The 24,136-nt window shown below is 34.9% G+C and overlaps 1 protein-coding gene across 1 annotated transcript; it reads left to right on the plus strand.

Moving 5' to 3' along the window:
- The first annotated feature begins 242 nt into the window (after positions 1-242).
- On the plus strand, positions 243-23,874 carry LOC138305611 (lactoperoxidase-like). The gene is made up of 16 exons (XM_069245910.1): positions 243-402; positions 2,297-2,432; positions 3,817-4,046; positions 4,213-4,395; positions 5,533-5,590; positions 6,564-6,682; positions 8,448-8,549; positions 10,714-10,815; positions 12,016-12,532; positions 13,426-13,650; positions 14,035-14,223; positions 16,786-17,015; positions 17,199-17,381; positions 22,774-22,875; positions 23,413-23,430; positions 23,861-23,874. Exons 1-16 carry the CDS (start codon positions 243-245, stop codon positions 23,872-23,874), a joined length of 2,568 nt encoding a protein of 855 aa, XP_069102011.1.
- Positions 23,875-24,136: the final 262 nt, after the last annotated feature.

Consider the following 24,136-nt stretch of genomic DNA (forward strand, 5'->3'; position numbering starts at 1 on the left):
CCTCGGTTACCATGGTTTCCGGGTAACAGTATATCATGTTTGTATGTCTGTCTGTCCTTTATTTTAGATATTCTCTCCCTCGGTTACCATGGTTTCCGGGTAACAGTATATCATGTTTGTATGTCTGTCTGTCCTTTATTTTAGATATTCTCTCCCTCGGTTACCATGGTTTCCGGGTAACAGTATATCATGTTTGTATGTCTGTCTGTCCTTTATTTTAGATATTCTCTACCTTGGTTACCATGGTTCCCGGGAAACAGTACATATGGTTTTTAGTACAGTTGTTAGTCAACATCCCATTATGTAGCTCGGCTATTCCGGCTGACTATGTCGACACGGCTTACCACGAGGCGATCCACGGCTGGAAAAAGACCTACCTCGATAAGCAAACTCTCCATAAAGGTAATGTGATGGCGTAATTACGATGCTTAGTGAACAAATGTCTTCTTTGCTATGGCGCGGTAGGTGTTCCGTCGGTCTACGCATTTACTGTAACAAGTTATTTTGGACCAATTTCAATTATATTCAATTAAATTGATCAAATGCATTGATCACATTCCTGCTTAATTTTCTGATGGAAGTACAAACACATTACAGACAATGGGATTCTATTTTTGTTTAGCACACGGAATGCTGTATTCACCTAGCCTATTAGCAAGAACTACTTTTATGGAAATTCCATTCACCTAGCCTATTAGCCAGAACTACTTTTATGGAAATTCCATTTCATCAACAATGTCACCTTTCCCAACATTCTGTCGGTTTACTTTTTGAAAAATAAAATAAAAAAAGATAATGGATTTTTAAGTCTAAAAATATACACTTCAATATTTTCATAGTGTTTTTGCATCCAGTCACGACATCAAGTGTCAAACAAAAAAACAGATATTCGAGAATTTAGCCACTGAACTGCAACTGGAAATTATTTCTTTGATACTGTACATCTTCAAGTACCTCACTGTTCTTTACATCTTATAGAAAATAAAACCTAAATATCTACATCGAATACAGACTACAGGGGAATGTATCCCACAATTCCCTCTTTCTGATTTGTTGGTGAATATTAGCGTGTTGTTTTGCATGTTTACTAAATAAGGATTTCATTGCTTTTAGTTTGCAGTTATGGGAGTACACTAAGATTTTTGAGTTATTTCTCCATAAAATAGAAATATTTTCACATTAATCTGTATAAATCTCTTTAATATTCCACATTCATTTTTGGACTCTTCGTTCTATGAAATCATTACGCCGTTATCTCCGAAGTGACGTTACAAACGGCTACGCCATTTTGACCTAGGCCGATAAAGTAAATATTTAAGCCAATGAAAATGCTCGTTACAATAATAATTGAAGTATACTGATCTAATACATTTATTGCATGCATGACTAATCTTCTTGTAGAAGTATAAACAAATTACAGACAATGGGCTACTCTTGAGGTTTTGCACTTGTGCAATACCGAATATTGTATTCATTTCGCATACTATATTAGTCGAATAAACTTTTATTGAATTTCATAGAAAATGACACTTTTTCCAACATAGTATCAGACTGACTTTTGAAAAATAAAGTTCGATTATTAATGGATGTTTATAAATTATAGAATTGAACACTCTTTGAATAAATTTTGATGTTTTTTCTAGTACATGTATTGTTTCCTCCAGTCCCCACAGTGCCGAACAAAAATATTTGATATTCGAGAAATCAGCTACTTAAAGGTGGTCATCCGCTGACCAATTGTATTTGTTCTCTATAAAAAACAGGAGCAGACAAATTAATATTTTTCTTCAGATACGAAAGTTACTTACCATGGCACAATACACTATATGGAATTAACTAATAATTGTGCATTAAGAATGGTCACTTGAACAGCGGCAAATTTAATGAAGCACGCTAGCGTTTCATATTGAATTTATCGCTGTCCAATTCGCATTCATACTCCGCAGTTCAATGTTTATAATTAAATCTGAGAAATTTTACGATGAAATCATAAGATGTTTTGCAACAAATAAACAATTTGTTATCGTCATTGATGGAACAGCCATCCGAACAGCAATTTTCCATGATCAATGGCACGTCATTTTTACGTCACAATTATAACGACGTCATCATATGCAGATGACGGTTCATGTACTGGTGAATGTCAATTGCGTTTGGTAAGGTTATATAGTGTGGTTACAATGAAAATTTAATTATAGACTGACGATTACCAGTTGTGTTTGCTAAAGTGATATATAGGGCTGTTGTGAAAATGATAAAATGCTATTATCTACATGTGTTCCATTCTATTCGTCAGATCATGACGCGCAGTATGATAATCCTTTGTCCTGTCGATGGAAACACGGAATCGTCACCCATATGACATCGAAAGGTTACGATATAGAACAGAAAGGATTTATGGAGCTTGCCACATTAGACGTCATCCTAAAAAGGTAATCTCACAAGTGTTGTGAAACAGATTATAATACCGACGTGATCATTAATATGTTATGTCACAGCAATTGTGAAACAGATTATAATACTAACGTGAGCATTAATAGGTAATATCACAACAATTGTGAAACAGATTATAATACTAATGTGATCATTATTATTCTATAATCATATTTTCTTAGTTTTCATGCTAAATATGGTCGATCCAACTTTTTTTTTCTTACCACTATGAAACAAGATCCAAGAGTGGCGCGGAAACCCGACATTATCGTAACGTCAGAATAGAAACGCAATAGAAAATGTAAACACATTTTATATTATCAAGTAGTCTGGAAAACCATTTATAACATTTGTTTTAATTTCATCGGGTTATGTTTGTTTGAAAACTTTTGTGATAATTTTGAAAACAAAGTTCTTTCAAACCCCGATAAAATTAAAAAAAATTAGTGACATCAATGCTTAAATGTCACAACAATTGTGAAACAGATTACAATACCCACGTGATACTAAGTTCATATCATTTCCATTCTGAAATAGAATATAATATCTACGTGATCCTAAATAGTTCATGAGACAATAATTGTGAAACAGGTTATAAAAAACACTAATCCGTAAAAGGTGTATACGACGCTAGATATATCAAAGTAATATTTTTTTCACTAATAATACATGGTGTGTTTTAATGTGTTGCGAATAATTGTTAATTGCGGATATTCCTTGTTTCTTGATGAACACCAGTTAAATTTCATCGAGTGAGGTGGACAGTTTGATATTTTCATGAGTGTGTTGCACGAGTGAAAAATATATATAAAAAAACATCATTGTTGCCTTATGTGTTGACTCTTTTTATTACTTTAAAATTTGGTATATCTATTCCAACATGACACGTTGCCATTAGGTTTATATAGCCAACAATACAATGTCATGATACAAATTATATCATTGATTTTCTACACAAAAATAACATCTAGTTTTCAATAGTGTCTCGTTCTACACAAAACATAGCATCTAGTTTTCAATAAAGTATCGTTCTACACAAAACATTACATCTAGTTTTCAATAAAGTATCGTTCTACATAAAATATTACATCTAGTTTTCCATAATGTAGCGTTCTACACAATCAGATTAGCGTATGTATAACCGATAATTTTGGAAGGTCGATATTTTCACGGTTCCAAAGGTCATTACCATATAATTTGCGAAAAACGGGATCCACGAAAAATTGAAAAACAAAACAAAACAAAAGCAAATGCATAATTTTGTATACTTACCGATTTGAGAAATTTTAAAAACCGCCAAAGATGATTATTAGCAATAATTTATCCGGGTAAACGTTAATGAATGGAGAGCGTAGGTCTACATGTTATGCTTTTTATTTGTAGACCGGATAGTCCATACCAATCCATACACGATATGTACAGTGATTACGAGTTCCTCGCTCAGTGGAAGAAGAAGTTTCCCTATTGTGAAGGTGATGGTCACCCAGAGTGTAACCATGACAACTATTATAGGACCGCCGACGGTTCTTGTAACAATCCTTACCACAGGGCGTGGGGAAAATCTCACATCCCTCATAGACGACTCCTGGATCCCCATTACGGGGATAACTACAGTAAGTAACGTCTCAAATTTGTTGGCTTTCTTGGCAATTTATTTTCGCTAATTCTTACTGATCGTCCACGAAATAAACGATATTTTAGTTTGTTTACAGTACGGCTTTGTTTACATCACCTGTTTGTTTACGTCACCTGTTTGTTTACATCACCTGTTTGTTGCAGATCTTGGTTATGAGGTGAGGAAAGGTATCGGGGGTTACCCACTGCCGAGTCCCAGACATATATCTAACCTGATAATGAGAGTTGAAAACAACCCTGACGTGTACGATCAGCTCTTCTCTGTCGAGTTCATGGACTGGGGGCATTTCATCAAGCATGACATCACCCAAACTCCTGTCTCAAAAGGTACCAGGATTTATTTATCTATTAGCGTAAAAATATGTAGTAAGTAGTGAAAGTTCGGGACGAGTCGTCAGTTCTACTGATATATATAGTGTAACTTTTCTAAAGCTTTTTTTTATTACTACAGTAGAATTCGAAATGAATGCAATACAATCAAGTCGGAAGCGAGATGCGGATTTCACTTCCTTATCACCGCTTAATAGCAACCAGGTTAACTTATCACTAGAAGGGTATGATCAGAGGACCCGAATCTGTCAATTTCGATTTTAAATATCAAAATTTGGAAGCTTTCTAATCATCTTTATCAATATGTTTTGGATCTAAACCTTCCACTTGGTCGGCATTATCACACCAACACTTAAGGCAAAGCCCCAGGATCTGTATGTTTGGGCATCCCCAGAAGGGTTGGGAAATCAGATAGTGGAGTTATATAGGTCTGTTGCACTGTCTTCTATCCAAACTCTTAGAAGATAAGTATTTTTTTAAGTATCTCAAATGATGCTATTCCAAAATGTAATTATAAACATGCGTTCAATATTAGGACTAAATTTAACAGAAATAAAAATGCAGACAAATTTTATATGATATAATAAAGTCTTAAAATCAAAGATAAAGTATGTCAATGGTATAGTGTTAATGCAGGAGAACGAACCGTGTGTATTACAATATACAGTGGTTTCTTTTAATCTTACTATTTTCTTCGAAAAACAACAAAGGTTTCCTTAATCACATTGTCAGGGTGAAACACTGTTTCCAATGATTAAGATGGCCTTGAAATGACTGAATTAGTGACGGGTAATGCTCCGTTTTTAACACAATCAGGAACCCAGTACATACCTCAACATCCTAATTTACTTAATACAGTTATTATCTGTTTAAAAGTCTACTACCACGTTGTTGTGCCTGTTGTCAATGCCTTTGATCAAAGTCTAATTGATTTATTTGTGTTGATGTTATAGTGTCAACCACACCGATTCTGTAATTATTGTTAAAAATATGCATTTTATCACTACTCCATGCTCTTTCATTTTGTTTCAGTGTAATATATAAACCAATCATACTCTTACGAACATTTAGTTTTTGGTTAGTTTTTATGTATTTTCTTTTCCTTTTTTACTGATGGGTTTATTTTTTGACTAGGCAAACACAGACACAACATCAACTGCTGCGATGCGTACCGTAAAAACTACATTACCAGGTCAGTTCGATATCTACCATTAACAACATAAACACACACATATCATTTATATATAATCATACTATACATCACCAGGTCAGTTACGATATATGTCATTATCAACATACACACACGTACCTTATATATTGTACAGTATATTATACTGGTCCTGGATTTGTTAATTCGTTATTTTATTAAATGTGTATTTTCATTATTTTATCATTTCTTATGTGCCATCAGAAAATGGTTATTGTAATTTCTAAGTCGTTTGTTCATTTTACCGTTAATATGCATTTTCCGGAATTTCTTGTCCGTGTCCGAATCTTTTGTTGATGAAGTTATTGAATAAACCATGTTGACAGAATATAAGAAGCTGAAGAATTGTTTTTCCTCTCACAATGCCAGCGAGCCCCAAACAACTTCAGAACACTACTTATAACATGGTGGAGAATTCCAATTTGTTTGTGTATTGACATTTCTTTTGTAATATTGCATGGAAAGATGAAGATATGAACTTTGCTTTGCTGATAGCGCCAACATTGGGACGAGCCGTCTCATGGGTACTTCGTGGAACGGATTCATGTTGATAAAGCAAACTGTATGATTTTGATTGCTGACTATGGATTTACTTGACAGACATTATTACACTTTTCCAAACTCTGCATAGCCGCCAAAGTCATACTTTTCATTTATAAAATAATTACGTGTGTGGGCGAAAGTGACGTCCGAACTCGGGTCACTCAAAACAAACCAAGCTTCCTACTTCACACACACAATACACCAAGTGCACTGGTCGTCCTGCAATGACCCTGGCTGTTAACAGGCCCCAACCAATCGACATTTTAAATACATAAGTAACAGATATACACATTACAAAAATAATATGTTAGTGTTAATTGATTGAGGTAGATCTATGATGTAAATATATATAGCAACTTTTAAAAATGTGGTTTTGAATTGCATCTTACTATCCATGGTATGTCTGTCCGGACAGGTACGAGTGTCTCCCTATCCATGTTGACGCTCACCACGACCCGTATTACTACGGTATCAAATGTATGAACTTCGTACGATCTTCACCAGCTGTTCACACGGACGGAAAATGTAAACCTAGTAAGTACTGACGGCAAATATAAGCCTAAGAAGTATACTGACGGCAAATGTAAGCCTAGTAAGTATACTGGCGGCAAATGTAAACCTAGTAAGTATTGACGGCAAATGTAAACCTAGTAAGTATTGACGGCAAATGTAAACCTAGTAAGTATACTGACGGCAAATGTAAACCTAGTAAGTATACTGACGGAAAATGTAAACCTAGTAAGTATACTGACGGAAAATGTAAACCTAGTAAGTACTGACGGAAAATGTAAGCCTAGTAAGTACTGACGGCAAATGTAAACCTAGTAAGTACTGACGGCAAATGTAAACCTAGTAAGTACTGACGGCAAATGTAAACCTAGTAAGTACTGACGGCAAATGTAAACCTAGTAAGTACTGACGGCAAATGTAAACCTAGTAAGTATTGACGGCAAATGTAAACCTAGTAAGTGTTGACGGCAAATGTAAGCCTAGTAAGTATACTGGCGGCAAATGTAAACCTAGTAAGTATTGACGGCAAATGTAAACCTAGTAAGTACTAACGGCAAATGTAAACCTAGTAAGTACTGACGGCAAATGTAAACCTAGTAGTATACTGACGGCAAATGTAAACCTAGTAAGTACTGACGGCAAATGTAAACCTAGTAAGTATTGACGGCAAATGTAAACCTAGTAAGTACTGACGGCAAATGTAAACCTAGTAAGTACTGACGGCAAATGTAAACCTAGTAAGTACTGACGGCAAATGTAAACCTAGTAAGTATTGACGGCAAATGTAAACCTAGTAAGTACTGACGGCAAATGTAAACCTAGTAAGTACTGACGGCAAATGTAAACCTAGTAAGTACTGACGGCAAATATAAGCCTAGTAGATACTGACGGCAAATGTAAACCTAGTAAGTACTGACGGCAAATGTAAACCTAGTAAGTACTGACGGCAAATGTAAACCTAGTAAGTACTGGCGGCAAATGTAAACCTAGTAAGTACTGACGGCAAATGTAAACCTAGTAAGTACTGACGGCAAATGTAAACCTAGTAAGTACTGACGGCAAATGTAAACCTAGTAAGTACTGACGGCAAATGTAAACCTAGTAAGTACTGACGGCAAATGTAAACCTAGTAAGTACTGACGGCAAATGTAAACCTAGTAAGTACTGACGGCAAATGTAAACCTAGTAAGTATACTGACGGCAAATGTAAACCTAGTAAGTATTGACGGCAAATGTAAACCTAGTAAGTACTGACGGCAAATGTAAACCTAGTAAGTACTAACGGCAAATGTAAAGTAGTACTGACGGCAAATATAAGCCTAGTAAATACTGACGGCAAATGTAAACCTAGTAAGTACTGACGGCAAATATAAACCTAGTAAGTACTAACGGCAAATGTAAACCTAGTAAGTATACTGACATAATATATAATTCTGTACCCAGTAAGTACTGACACAATATATAATGATGTACCCATTATATACTGACATAATATATAATTATGTACCCAGTAAGTACTGACACAATATATAATTCTGTACCCATGAAATACTGACACAATATATAATGATGTACCCATTATATACTGACATAATATATAATGATGTACCCAGTAATTACTTACACAATCTTTAATTCTCTACCATGTAAATGCTTTGTTTGTTAGTAAAGGTAAACCAAATAAATTTCATAATTTGTGAAGTGAATGATGCCATTTATTGTGATGATGAATGTCGGACAATGATAATGATAATGATGATAATCCTAATAAATATATATTACCATTAAGGATGGAGGGACCAGCTAAACCAGGTGTCCTCTTACCTCGATGGTTCCATGGTGTACGGGACGGACAAGGATAGACAAAAGAAGCTGAGAAAGATGCAACACGGTACGTTCATGTTAAGGCGAAATGGCCTCACAATAATAATTATCATCGTTTAAAACATGGTTGTTCTGCCATTTATATTATTACAGTAGATAATAGGTGAGACAAAGTCTGTTGTTACCTGACTCTAAATCTAAATATTAGTACAATATATTCGACTGATTTCAAGACACGACGTTGCTTGAAAATCGTTATACATATACAAATCTACAGAAACTGTTGACCAGTCAATAGTTTGTTGACTGTTGACCGACTGGGAATCTTTTCACGCGCTCAATTGTTGACGTCATAATCACCGGTGCGCCGGACCCAAATATTCTTTTGACGAACGACATTTTCAACAGAAGTTGCGAATTGCGTTACAATGATTTGATGAAAAATCACGGACCGATGGCATTTTGGTTAAAGATAGGGAACACGTCATATCTGGGAAGTACAACTTCTCACGGTGTTTTATGATACAAATCTAACAAATTTTCAAGTTCATTGCTTGCTTTATTGAACACCGATTCAATGTTTCTGGACTATTCAGCTAACAAAACATGTGTTCCATGCCCTATCAGTCAACAGTCTCCGGTCTCGAGGGACAGTTCCTAGGGTTTATCCAAACACCCCGGGAAAAGAGTTTTGACTGTTGACTGATTAGGCATGAAACAACTGTATACTATTATCACCACATACTGTGGAATAGTTACTTTTTCTTGAGGAATAATTACCTTTTCATGTGGAATAGTTTGTGAAAAGGTAGCTATTCCATAGCTGAAGGTGACAGTAATGACTGGTGAACATCACTAATTACTAGTCAACAGATACTTGTCATGTATACATCAAATAGAGCAAAAACGTTCAAAACTCCGTTATATTCTTTTTGGGAATGATCATTCATTAAATTCAGCGAGATGGATCAACATGTATGAAAGCGACAAACAAATCCAAAATTGTAATAGACAACATTTGTTATTAAAGTTGAATCAAAGGTATTTATCGTGATGTGTTTATATGTATGAAATGTTCATCTCTATATCCAAAATAACTTTCTTCATTCTTTCACGACCACTATATCTATAACCCGTATAGGAATTCAGAAATAAGAAGCAATTACATGACACACACTGTAGTTTTCATATACATGTATGTATATTGAGATGGAATTCCATGAGACAACCGCTTAATTTTCTGTAAAAAGCAACTACAAATATGTTTTCTTTGTTTTATTTCCATTTGTCTTTTTTTTCATTTTTATCCAAATTATTTGATAGTCAGAAAAAATGACATATGTCTAACTTTACATTCCCACACTTTTCAAGAGGACAATAACTCCCCAAATGATCCAAATTATTTATAAATATTTTGTATTTACAAATTTTAGCTAGCTCTCTGTGCTGCAATAAAAACGGTTTTGGTCCAAATCACTTAAAACCCTAAAGGCATCATTACTGGATTCAAAACTGCATACAGAGCTACATAATGTTATCCTCCGCGTTGAGCGGTGAAACCTAAGCTGAGTAAATGTTTCGGCGTGAGTACCTAATAGTGCACTTGTGCACTGATCTTTCGAAATATTAAAGGAAATCCTGATAATTGCTGTTTTAGCGAGGTAATGATATGCATCATTACTAAATTTCAAGGTTTTACTATGTACTAAGGGTTTACATGTATCTGGAGCTGTGGAATACTTACATGTACACAATATCCAGTGTAGTAGTAGGTTGTACCAGTGATATTCCAGGCCATGTTTTAAGTATGAGAAACATCTCAAACTGTGAAATAGTTACTGAATATAATGAATAGTTATCGATGCTTAATGGCATCGAGCAATCTATTATCTTTACTAATCCACAGTTTGACAAGTTTTTCTCCAATACCTATAAAATGGGACTGAAATCTGCCGTAGGAAAAGATGATGAAAATGGCTATTTCTAAATAATGAGGTTAAAATTTGCGAACAGTATGACAATAATTATTGAGGTTCTATCCCTAATAGAAATGTGATACCTAACACGTGAAATTATCTAGTGCTTATTTGAGTTGTATAAAAACTACTTAAACAATTTAATTTCCCTTTTGATGCCAAATGAATGTTTTTCGATAGTGATTCTATATCGCGAGGACCTTTATCGCACGTGAAATCAAAGTGATTTTATGACGATGTTTCCACTCATTACAGGTTTGATGAGAGTGTCTGAGTATGGACTACTGCCACGCCATCCGGAACCGAAATGTTATTATCCAGAGCACAACCCGTACAATACGTATTGTGAATATGCAGGTAATGTGAATATACAGGTAATGTGAATATGCATGTACACATGTAATGTGAATATGCAGGTAATGATGGTATAAAAAATAATACGAATATATGGGTAATATGAATATGCAGATAAGGTGGATATGCAGGAAATGTTAATACATAAGTTATGTGAATATGTAGGTAATGTGGATATGCAGGTAATGTTGATATGATGGTAATGTGAATATGCAAGTAATGTGAATATGCAGGTGATGTGAATATGCAGGTAATGTGAATATGGCAGTACTGTAAATATTCAGGTAATGTAGGTGCATGTGAATTTGCAGGTGATTGTGGATATGGAGGTAATGTGAATATGCAGGTACATATTTGATACAAAACTTTAAAATTTATCCAAACCATGTATATATTTGAGAACGAGACATATAACATCACAACACATAGATCTATTGTATTATATCTACCCCAGGTTAATGTTTTAGATCAGGTTAAGTCATCAGTTGAGTATAAAGCCATATGGGTTTAAATGTGCATTTGTGTATACTCGTGTTTGGTAAACAGTTTAAATATATAACGATATTAGCTATATGTCTATATCTAGTCTTGTGTCCTTGGGGTATTTAAGGTCGTGTTCTATAACACATCTCCATACAGTAACAGTTATGGGAGGATTGGCTTTGTGGGATATAGTAATCAAATATAAACCATCTGTATGACTAATTATAAGAAAAACGTAAAAATAGCCTGATTATATATGTATGTATGTCTGTTTAGGTTTACTCGACTGATCACATTTTTGTACCCACGACCCTATCTTTTAAAATTTTCTACGAAAAATACAAAAAAAAAAAAAAAATTAAAAAGTCGAGATTTCGATCTCAGACTCCGGTTCCGGTCATTATTTTACAGTGAAAGACACTAAAAAAATCATCCCGACCTACCGACCTTTTTTCCCCAATGTAACCCTAAACAGACATGTTTTGTTTGGCCTAATATAACGGTAACCCTGGTCAATACTAGCTGCAAGATAACGCTCGGCTAGAGAGATCTTTAGCTCGATCGGTTGAGCGTCAGACGAATAATCCAGAGGTCCCGATCAGTGCAGAAGCATTGATTAAATTTATAAAAAATATTGCCACCTCTTACAATATTTTCATTATTTGACACAAAACAGGCAATATTAAACACTACATTGGGTGTTGTAAATGTTTTACACAGGAGACGAACGGGTGGATGTCACTCCGGGTAGCTCAGCCCATCACAACCTCATGGTAAAGGAACACAATAGGATCGCTAAGAGGTTACACGCTTGTTTCAAAGACACGTGGGACGACGAAAAGCTCTTCCAAGAAACGAGAAAAATCATCATCGCCATTATACAGAAGATAACATATGCGGATTACCTACCGAAGCTACTGGGCCCTAAACTAATGGCGAAGTACAAACTACGGGTGGGACACAGCAAGGACAACTACTATGATCCCTACATCAACCCGACAACAACTAATGTTTTCTCCACGGCGGCGTTCAGAGTAGGCCACACGTATATTAATGACTACACTAGTTACAACTATAACGAGAATCGGAAGAGAGTTGACTGGTACGCAGAGGATTTCCAGGACTACGATAGGAGTTACTCGTACTTTAATCCGGAGTACTTCGTAACCTCTAACAAACAAGATCAGATCACACTCGTCAGGGCTATCGTCAAGGACAATGCGCATGCGGCTGACCAGTAAGTAGAAGTTCTAATTGCTAAATTTGGTTGTGCATTTCTGTATTTGCATATAACAGAGTTATCTGCCCTTGCAGGTACATGTAGGTATTGATTGTGACGTCATGTGTTTACGAGCGTAACGTCATACTTTTCGGAGAAAACGACGTAAATTGCGCTCACAAATAAAGACGTCACCATATATACCTACCCGAAAGGGAGCTAACTCTATTATATGCAACGAAGGAATATTTGTATGCTCAATTTTCTTTTTATGAGTAGTAATATCTTATGACTATGTTAAACCTACTTTCCTGCATTTTAAGATGTTCATCAAGAAAACCTGAACGACCATTTCTTTGTTTTACATACATGTATCTGGTTTCTCACCGAACCTGTTTTGCCGTTATTTTCTAAATTTACATTTTGCACTGACATGGACTCAATTACCATGCTTTCTATTATTATCATTATCAGTGTACTTTGATACAATCATCTGTTCATTCAAATTCGTTGACGATGATGGGGGAGAAAAAATAATGTTTTTTTTAATAAAAATATAGAACTGTCGCGAGAATATCAATTTACGCGAAAAACTGTAAATATAAGGATTAGAATTTTATTTTTTGAAGTTTTAAGGTATAATGATAATGGAGTTCGTGTAAAGTTTATGTTACCCGTTATTTTCTATTTTACTCGTATTTCAGGCTCCCCACCTAACCTAATTGGCCGTTATTTTCTATTGTACTCGTATTTCAGGCTCCCCACCTAACCTAATTGGCCGTTATTTCTATTGTACTCGTATTTCAGGCTCTCCACCTAACCTAATTGGCCGTTATTTTCTATTGTACTCGTATTTCAGGCTCCCCACCTAACCTAATTGGCTGTTATTTTCTATTGTACTCGTATTTCAGGTTCCTCTCACCAAAGGTGGTTGACCACCTGTTTGATGACGACTATGTGTCCGTGGACTTAGGCGCCTACAATATACAGAGAGGTCGAGACCACGGACTACCGTCCTATAACTACTGGAGGAAATACTGTAACCTGAAGCATGCCGCCAACACTTTGATGAGTTGTGGGATGTTCGGCACGGAGTCAAGGACAAACTTAAAGCGGCATATCAGTATGTATCATTCGTTTGTGTAAACTATCTGAAATGACACGGCGTATCTCTGTAAAGGAAATAAACGATGAAAGCATTTTTGTTTATTCAAAATTAATTAAAATATTATTTTTAGTTTTAATTATCTGGACCCTGTTTCGTGAACATTTCTTATAATTAGCTTTAAGGAATTCCTTAGCTTAACGTTCTCGATAGGATAACATTACAAACATTAAGGAAAACATCTAAGTTAAGGAGCCTTCCTTAAAATTTGTTATGTTTTCCCATAAAGAATTTTAATTAAAGGAATTCCTTAAATTAAAGGAATTTTCATAAAACTGGGCCCTGTTCTTTATAATTCGACTGCTGAAGAGAGATTCAACCGAAATCTTGACGTCACATATGTTTTATTCCGCAGCTCCGTCGATGACATTGACCTCTATGTAGGGGGTATAACCGAGAAGTTACTATATGAAGGGCGTGTGGGGCCGACATTCGGATGTATACTCGGGGAACAGTTCAGTGCCCTGAAGCACGGCGATAACTACTGGTTTGAGCGTGTGCGACCTGATACATACTCATCACATTTCACACACGGTAAAGAAATGTTTGCGTTAATTCCATTGATCCCATTAAACATTAATAATTCATTATGTTTTAGAATTATTTATCGTTAACTAGGTTCATGAAACAAAACAACTATTAATACACAATCTTGGACATACAAAGATGTTACCAACCTCATACAATATTCCTGTATCTTTGTTTGCAATGAAGCTTAAATTCTCTGTGTGGAAATTTGGATGACTTGCGTTTATAAAATTATATAATAAAATTTATAATATTAAAGCGTAAAAAATGATAGCAATGAAGTACTAATGGAAAGTCATGAGCTTTTTCCGGCTGAATAAGTATATAACACTTAATTCGCAGGCAGAGTTTACTTAGAGTTGCTCTCATTGTAGTGTCTCTTCATATATTAGCCTACATTAGGACATCACATACAAATCAATGCTACCCAAAATAGAATATTTTCAAATTTTAAATAATGTCGTGCTCATACATGTAATGGGATCTAGTGAATATGCATTATGTTCTGAAAATCTCAAATAGCTGTGATTAATATTTTTTCTTCAGATACGAAAAGTTACTTACCATGGCACAATACCCTATATGGAATTAACTAATAACTGCGCATGTAAAATGGTCAACTGAACGGGAGCGGCAAATTTAATGAAGCACGCTAGCGCTTCATATTGAATTTCTGGCTGTCCAATTCGCATTCATACTCCGCAGTTCAATGTTTATAATTAAATCTGAGAAATTTTACGATGAAATCATAAGATGTTTTGCAACAAATAAACAATTTGTTATCGTCATTGATGGAACAGCCATCCGAACGGCCATTTTCCATGATCAATGGCACGTCATTTTTACGTCACAATTATAACGACGTCATCATATGCAGATGACGGTTCATGTACTGGTGAATGTCAATTGCGTTTGGTAAGGTTACATAGTGTGGTTACAATGAAAATTTTATTATAGACTGACGAATACCAGTTGTGTTTGCTAAAGTGATACATGTATATAGGGCTGTTGTGAAAATGATAAAATGCTATTATCTACATGTGTTCCATTCTATTCGTCAGATCATGACGCGCAGTAATGATAATCCTTTGTCCTGTCGATGGAAACACGGAATCGTCACCCATATGACATCGAAAGGTTACGATATAGAACAGAAAGGATTTATGGAGCTTGCCACATTAGACGTTCATCCTAAAAAGGTAATCTCACAAGTGTTGTGAAACAGATTATAATACCGACGTGATCATTAATATGTTATGTCACAGCAATTGTGAAACAGATTATAATACTAACGTGAGCATTAATAGGTAATATCACAACAATTGTGAAACAGATTATAATACTAATGTGATCATTATTATTCTATAATCATATTTTCTTAGTTTTCATGCTAAATATGGTCGATCCAACTTTTTTTTCTTACAACTATGAAACAAGATCCAAGAGTGGCGCGGAAACCCGACATTATCGTAACGTCAGAATAGAAACGCAATAGAAAATGTAAACACATTTTAGATTATCAAGTAGTCTGGAAAACCATTTATAACATTTGTTTTAATTTCATCGGGTTATGTTTGTTTGAAAACTTTTGTGATAATTTTGAAAACAAAGTTCTTTCAAACCCCGATAAAATTAAAAAAAAAATAGTGACATCAATGCTTAAATGTCACAACAATTGTGAAACAGATTACAATACCCACGTGATACTAAGTTCATATCATTTCAATTCTGAAATAGAATATAATATCTACGTGATCCTAAATAGTTCATGAGACAATAATTGTGAAACAGGTTATAAAACACACTAATCCGTAAAAGGTGTATATGACGATAGATATATCAAAGTAATATGTTTTCATTAATAATACATGGTGTGTTTTAATGTGTTGCGAATAATTGTTAATTGCGGATATTCCTTGTTTCTTGATGAACACCAGTTAAATTTCATCGAGTGAGGTGGACAGTTTGATATGGTCATGAGTGTGTAGCACGAGTGAAAAATATATAAAACACATCATTGTTGCCTTATGTGTTGACTCTTTTTATTACTTTAAAATTTGGTATATCTATTCCAACATGACACGTTGCCATTAGGTTTATATAGCCAACGATACAATGTCATGATACAAATTATATCATTGATTTTCTACACAAAAATAACATCTAGTTTTCAATAATGTTTAGTTCTACACAAAACATAACATCTAGCTTTCAATAGTGTATCGTTCTACACAAAACATTACATCTAGTTTTCAATAAAGTATCGTTCTACATAAAATATTACATCTAGTTTTCAATAATGTAGCGTTCTACACAATCAGATTAGCGTACATGTATAACCGATAATTTTGGCAGGTCGATATTTTCACGGTTCCAAAGGTCATTACCATATTTGCGAAAAATGGGATCCACGAAAAATTGAAAAACAAAACAAAACAAAAGCAAATACATAATTTTGTATACTTACCGATTTGAGAAATTTTAAAACCCGTCAAAGATGATTATTAGCAATAATTTATCCGGGTAAACGTTAATGAATGGAGAGCGTAGGTCTACATGTTATGCTTTTTATTTGTAGACCGGATAGTCCATACCAATCCATACACGATATGTACAGTGATTACGAGTTCCTCGCTCAGTGGAAGAAGAAGTTTCCCTATTGTGAAGGTGATGGTCACCCAGAGTGTAACCATGACAACTATTATAGGACCGCCGACGGTTCTTGTAACAATCCTTACCACAGGGCGTGGGGAAAATCTCACATCCCTCATAGACGACTTTTGGATCCCCATTACGGGGATAATTACAGTAAGTAACGTCTCAAAGTTATTGGCTTTTTTGGCAATTTATTTTCGCTAATTTTTATTGATCGTCCACGAAATAAACGATATTTTAGTTTGTTTACATCACCTGTTTGTTTACATCACCTGTTTGTTTACATCACCTGTTTGTTTACATCACCTGTTTGTTTACATCACCTGTTTGTTGCAGATCTTGGCTATGAGGTGAGGAAAGGTATCGGAGGTTACGCACTGCCGAGTCCCAGACATATATCTAACCTGATAATGAGAGTTGAAAACAACCCTGACGTGTACGATCAGCTCTTCTCTGTCGAGTTCATGGACTGGGGGCATTTCATCAAGCATGACATCACCCAAACTCCTGTCTCAAAAGGTACCAGGATTTATTTATCTATTAGCGTAAAAATATGAAGTAAGCAGTGAACGTTCGGGACGAGTCGTCAGTTCTACTGATATTATATAGTGTAACTTTTCTAAACTGGGAACCTGCTTTTTTTTATTACTACAGTAGAATTCGAAATGAATGCAATACAATCAAGTCGGAAGCGAGATGCGGATTTCACTTCCTTATCACCGCTTAATAGCAACCAGGTTAACTTATCACTAGAAGGGTGGAAAGGGAGGACCCGAACCTTTCGATTTTAAATATCATAATTTGGAAGCTTTCTAATCATCTTTATCAATATGTTTTGGACCTAAAACTTCCACTGGGTCGGCATTATCACACCAACACTTAAGGCAAAGCCCCAGGATCTGTATGTTTGGGCATCCCCAGAAGGGTTGGGAAATCAAATAGTGGAGTTATATAGGTCTGTTGCACTGTCTTCTATCCAAACTCTTAGAAGATAAGTATTTTTTTTAAGTATCTCAAATGATGCTATTCCAAAATGTAATTATAAACATGCGTTCAATATTAGGACTAAATTTAACAGAAATAAAAATGCAGACAAATTTTATATGATATAATAAAGTCTTAAAATCATAGATAAAGTATGTCAATGGTATAGTGTTAATGCAGGAGAACGAACCGTACAAATCTGTTTTACAATATACAGTGGTTTCTTTTAATCTTACTATTTCCTTTGAAAAACAACAAAGGTTTCCTTAATCACATTGTCAGGGTGAAACACTGTTTCCAATGATTAAGATGGCCTTGAAATGACTGAATTAGTGACGGGTAATGCTCCGTTTTTAACACAATCAGGAACCCAGTACATACCTCAACATCCTAATTTACTTAATACAGTTATTATCTGTTTAAAAGTCTACTACCACGTTGTTGCGCCTGTTGTTAATGCCTTTGATCAAAGTCTAATTGATTTATTTGTGTTGATGTTATAGTGTCAACCACACCGATTCTGTAATTATTGTTAAAAATATGCATTTTATCACTACTCCATGCTCTTTCATTTTGTTTCAGTGTAATATATAAACCAATCATACTCTTACGAACATTTAGTTTTTGGTTAGTTTTTATGTATTTTCTTTTCCTTTTTTAATGATGGGTTTATTTTTGGACTAGGCAAACACAGACACAACATCAACTGCTGCGATGCGTACCGTAAAAACTACATTACCAGGTCAGTTCGATATATGTCATTGTCAACATAAACACACACATATCATTTATATATAATCATACTATACATCACCAGGTCAGTTACGATATATGTCATTATCAACATACACACACGTACCTTATATATTGTACAGTATATGATACTGGTCCTGGATTTGTTAATTCATTATTTTATTCAGTGTGTATTTTCATTATTTTATCATTTCTTATGTGCCATCAGAAAATGGTTATTGTAATTTCTAAGTCCTTCGTTCATTTTACCGTTAATATGCATTTTCCGGAATTTCTTGTCCGTGTCCGAATCTTTTGTTGATGAAGTTATTGAATAAACCATGTTGACAGAATATAAGAAGCTGAAGAATTGTTTTTCCTCTCACAATGCCAGCGAGCCCCAAACAACTTCAGAACACTACTTATAACATGGTGGAGAATCCCAATTTGTTTATGTATTGAATTTCTTTTGTAATATTGCATGGAAAGATGAAGAAATGAACACTTTGCTGATAGCGCCAACATTGTGACGAGCCGTCTCATGGGTACTTCGAGGGAAGTGATTCATGTTGATAAAGCAAACTGTATGATTTTGATTGCTGACTATGGATTTACTTGACAGACATTATTACACTTTTCCAAACTCTGCATAGCCGCCAAAGTCATACTTTTCATTTATAAAATAATTACGTGTGTGGGCGAAAGTGACGTCCGAACTCGGGTCACTCAAAACAAACCAAGCTTCCTACTTCACACACACAATACACCAAGTGCACTGGTCGTCCTGCAACGACCCTGGCTGTTAACAGGCCCCAACCAATCAACATTTTAAATACATAAGTAACAGATATACAAATTACAAAAATAATATGTTAGTGTTAATTGATTGAGGTAGATCTATGATGTAAATATATATAGTAACTTTTAAAAATGTCGTTTTGAATTGCATCTTACTATCCATGGTATGTCTATCCGGACAGGTACGAGTGTCTCCCTATCCATGTTGACGCTCACCACGACCCGTATTACTACGGTTAGATCGGCAAATGTATGAAACGATTCTTAAACCAGCTGTTACGGACGGAAAAAGTAAACCTAGTAAGTACTGACGGCAAATGTAAACCTAGTAAGTTGACGGCAAATGTAAGCCTAGTAAGTATACTGACGGCAAATGTAAACCTAGTAAGTATACTGACGGCAAATGTAAACCTAGTAGTAACTGACGGCAAATGTATAGTAAGTACTGACGGCAAATGTAAAACTAGTAACTGAGTAAGTAAACCTATTAATTACTGACGGCAAATGTAAACCTAGTAAGTACTGACGGCAAATGTAAACCCTAGTAAGTATACTGACGGCAAATGTAAACCTAGTAAGTACTGACGGCAAATGTAAACCTAGTAAGTATTGACGGCAAATGTAAACCTAGTAAGTATTGACGGCAAATGTAAAAAGTAAGTGTTGACCTCAAATGCAAACCTTTGTAAGTACTAACGGCAGATATAAGCAGTAAATACTGACGGCAAATATAAACTAGTAAGTTATACTGACGGCAAATGTAAACCTAGTAAGTATACTGACGGCAAATGTAAACCTAGTAAGTACTGACGGCAAATGTAAACCTAGTAAGTATTGACGGCAAATGTAAACCTAGTAAGTATACTGACGGAAAATGTAAACCTAGTAAGTACTGAACGGCAAATGTAAACCTAGTAAGTATTGACGGCAAATGTTAAACCTAGTAAGTATACTGACGGCAAATGTATAACCTAGTAATTACTGACGGCAAATGTAAACCTAGTAAGTACTGACGGCAAATGTAAACCTAGTAAGTACTGACGGCAAATGTAAGCCTAGTAAGTATACTGACGGAAAATGTAAACCTAGTAAGTACTGACGGCAAATGTAAACCTAGTAAGTAACTGACGGCAAATGTAAACCTAGTAAGTACTGACGGCAAATTATATAGCCTAGTAATACTGACGGCAAATGTAAACCTAGTAAATACTGACGGCAAATGTTAAACCTAGTAAGTACTGACGGCAAATGTAAACCTAGTAAGTGTTGACGGGAAATGTAAACTAGTAAGTATACTGACGGCAAATGTAAACCTAGTAAGTAGACGGCTAACTAGGACGGCAAATGTAAACCTAGTAAGTACTGACGGCAAATGTAAACCTAGTAAGTACTGACGGCAAATGCAAACCTAGTAAGTACTGGCGGCAAATGTAAACCTAGCAAGTACTAACGGCAAATGTAAACCTAGTAAGTACTGGCGGCAAATGTAAACCTAGTAAGTACTGACGGCAAAAGTAAACCTAGTAAGTACTGACGGCAAATGCAAACCTAGTAAGTGCTGACGGCAAATGCAAACCTAGTAAGTACTACTGGCGGCAAATGTAAACCTAGCAAGTACTAACGGCAAATGCAAACCTAGTAAGTACTGGCGGCAAATGTAAACCTAGTAAGTACTGACGGCAAATATAAGCCTAGTAAATACTGACGGCAAATGTAAACCTAGTAAGTACTGACGGCAAATATAAACCTAGTAAGTACTAACGGCAAATGTAAACCTAGTAAGTATACTGACATAATATATAAATTCTGTACCCAGTAAGTACTGACACAATATATAATGATGTACCCTTTATATACTGACATAATATATAATGATGTACCCAGTAATTACTTACACGATATTTTAATTACTCTACCTAGTAAGTAATGATACAATATTTAATTTTGTTCATATGTGAACATGTAAATGATTTGTTTGTAGTAAAGGTAAACCAAATAAATTTCATAATTTGTGAAGTGAATGATTGCCATTTATTGTGATGATGAATGTCGGACAATGATAATGATAATGATGATAATCCTAATAAATATATAATTACCATTAAGGATGGAGGGACCAGCTAAACCAGGTGTCCTCTTACCTCGATGGTTCCATGGTGTACGGGACGGGACAAGGATAGACAAAAAAGCTGAGAAAGATGCAACACGGTACTTTTCATGTTAAGGCGAAATGGCCTCAACATTAATAATTATTATCGTTTAAAACATGGTTGTTCTGCCATTTATATTATTACAGTAGATAATAAGGTGAGACAAAGTCTGTTGTTACCTGACTCTAAATCTAAATATTAGTACAATATATTCGACTGATTTCAAGAGACAACCGCTTAATTTTCTGTAAAAAAGCAATTACATATGTGTTTCTTTGTTTATTTCCATTTGTCTTTTTTCCTTTTTATCCAAATATTTGATAGTCAATAAAAAATGGCATATGTCCAACTTTACATTCCCACACTTTTCAAGAGGACAATAACTCCCCAAATGATCCAAATTATTTGTAAATATTTTGTTTTTACAAATTTTAATTAGCTCTCTGTGTTGCAATAAAAACGGTTTTGGTCCAAATCACTTAAAACCCTAAAGGCATCATTACTGGATTCAAAACTGCATACAGAGCTACATAATGTTATCCTCCGCGTTGAGCGGTGAAACCTAAATTGAGTAAATGTTTCGGCGTGAGTACCTAATAGTGCACTTGTGCACGGATCTTTCAAAATATTAAAGGAAATCCTGATAATTGCTGTTTTAGCGAGGAAATGATGTGCATCATTACTAAATCTCAAGATTTTACTACATGTATGTACTAAAGGTTTACATGTATCTGGAGCTGTGGAATACTTACATGAACACAATACCCAGTATAGTAGTGGGGTGTACCAGTGATATTCCAGGCCATGTTTTAAGTATGAGAAACATCTCAAACTGTGAAATAGTTACTGAATATAATGAATAGTTATCGATGCTTAATGGCATCGAGCAATCTATTATCTTTACTAATCCACAGTTTGACAAGTTTTTCTCCAATACCTATAAAATGGGACTGAAATCTGCCGTAGGAAAAGATGATGAAAATGGCTATTTCTAAATAATGAGGTTAAAATTTGCGAACAGTATGACAATAATTATTGAGGTTCTATCCCTAATAGAAATGTGATACCTAACACGTGAAATTATCTAGTGCTTATTTGAGTTGTATATAAAAACTACTTAAACAATTTAATTTCCCTTTTGATGCCAAATGAATGTTTTTCGATAGTGATTCTATATCGCGAGGACCTTTATCGCACGTGAAATCAAAGTGATTATGATTTTATGACGATGTTTCCACTCATTACAGGTTTGATGAGAGTGTCTGAGTATGGACTACTGCCACGCCATCCGGAACCGAAATGTTATTATCCAGAGCACAACCCGTACAATACGTATTGTGAATATGCAGGTAATGTGAATATACAGGTAATGTGAATATGCATGTACACATGTAATGTGAATATGCAGGTGCATTTGAATATGCTGGTATTGATAGTATAAAAATGATACGAATACATAGGTAATACGAATATTCAGATAAGGTGAAAATGCAGGTAATGTGATTATACAAACAGTGTAAATACATGTAAATAGGTAATGTGAATATACAGATAAAATGAATATGCAGATAACGTAAATATACAGGTAATGTGAATATACAGGTTGATGTGAATATACATGTATTGTAAATATGCAGGTAATGTAAATATGCATGTACAGGTGAATATGCAGGTTATGTGGATATGCAGGAAATGTGAATACATAAGTTATGTGAATATGTAGGTAATGTGGATATGCAGGTAATGTTGATATGATGGTAATGTGAATATGCAAGTAATGTGAATATGCGGGTAATGTGAATATGCAGGTGATGTGAATATGCAGGTAATGTGAATATGGCAGTACTGTAAATATTCAGGTAATGTAGGTGCATGTGAATTTGCAGGTGATTGTGGATATGGAGGTAATGTGAATATGCAGGTACATATTTGATACAAAACTTTAAAATTTATCCAAACCATGTATATATTTGAGAACGAGACATATAACATCACAACACATAGATCTATTGTATTATATCTACCCCAGGTTAATGTTTTAGATCAGGTTAAGTCATCAGTTGAGTATAAAGCCAGATGGGTTTAAATGTGCATTTGTGTATACTCGTGTTTGGTAAACAGTTTAAATATATAACGATATTAGCTATATGTCTATATCTAGTCTTGTGTCCTTGGGGTATTTAAGGTCGTGTTCTATAACACATCTCCATACAGTAACAGTTATGGGAGGATTGGCTTTGTGGGATATAGTAATCAAATATAAACCATCTGTATGACTAATTATAAGAAAAACGTAAAAATAGCCTGATTATATATGTATGTATGTCTGTTTAGGTTTACTCGACTGATCACATTTTTGTACCCACGACCCTATCTTTTAAAATTTTCTACGAAAAATACAAAAAAAAAAAAAAAAAATTAAAAAGTCGAGATTTCGATCTCAGACTCCGGTTCCGGTCATTATTTTACAGTGAAAGACACTAAAAAAATCATCCCGACCTACCGACCTTTTTTCCCCAATGTAACCCTAAACAGACATGTTTTGTTTGGCCTAATATAACGGTAACCCTGGTCAATACTAGCTGCAAGATAACGCTCGGCTAGAGAGAT

Source organism: Argopecten irradians, chromosome 13 (genome assembly GCF_041381155.1).
Source record: "Argopecten irradians isolate NY chromosome 13, Ai_NY, whole genome shotgun sequence".
In the NCBI taxonomy this organism is placed as follows: domain Eukaryota; kingdom Metazoa; phylum Mollusca; class Bivalvia; order Pectinida; family Pectinidae; genus Argopecten; species Argopecten irradians.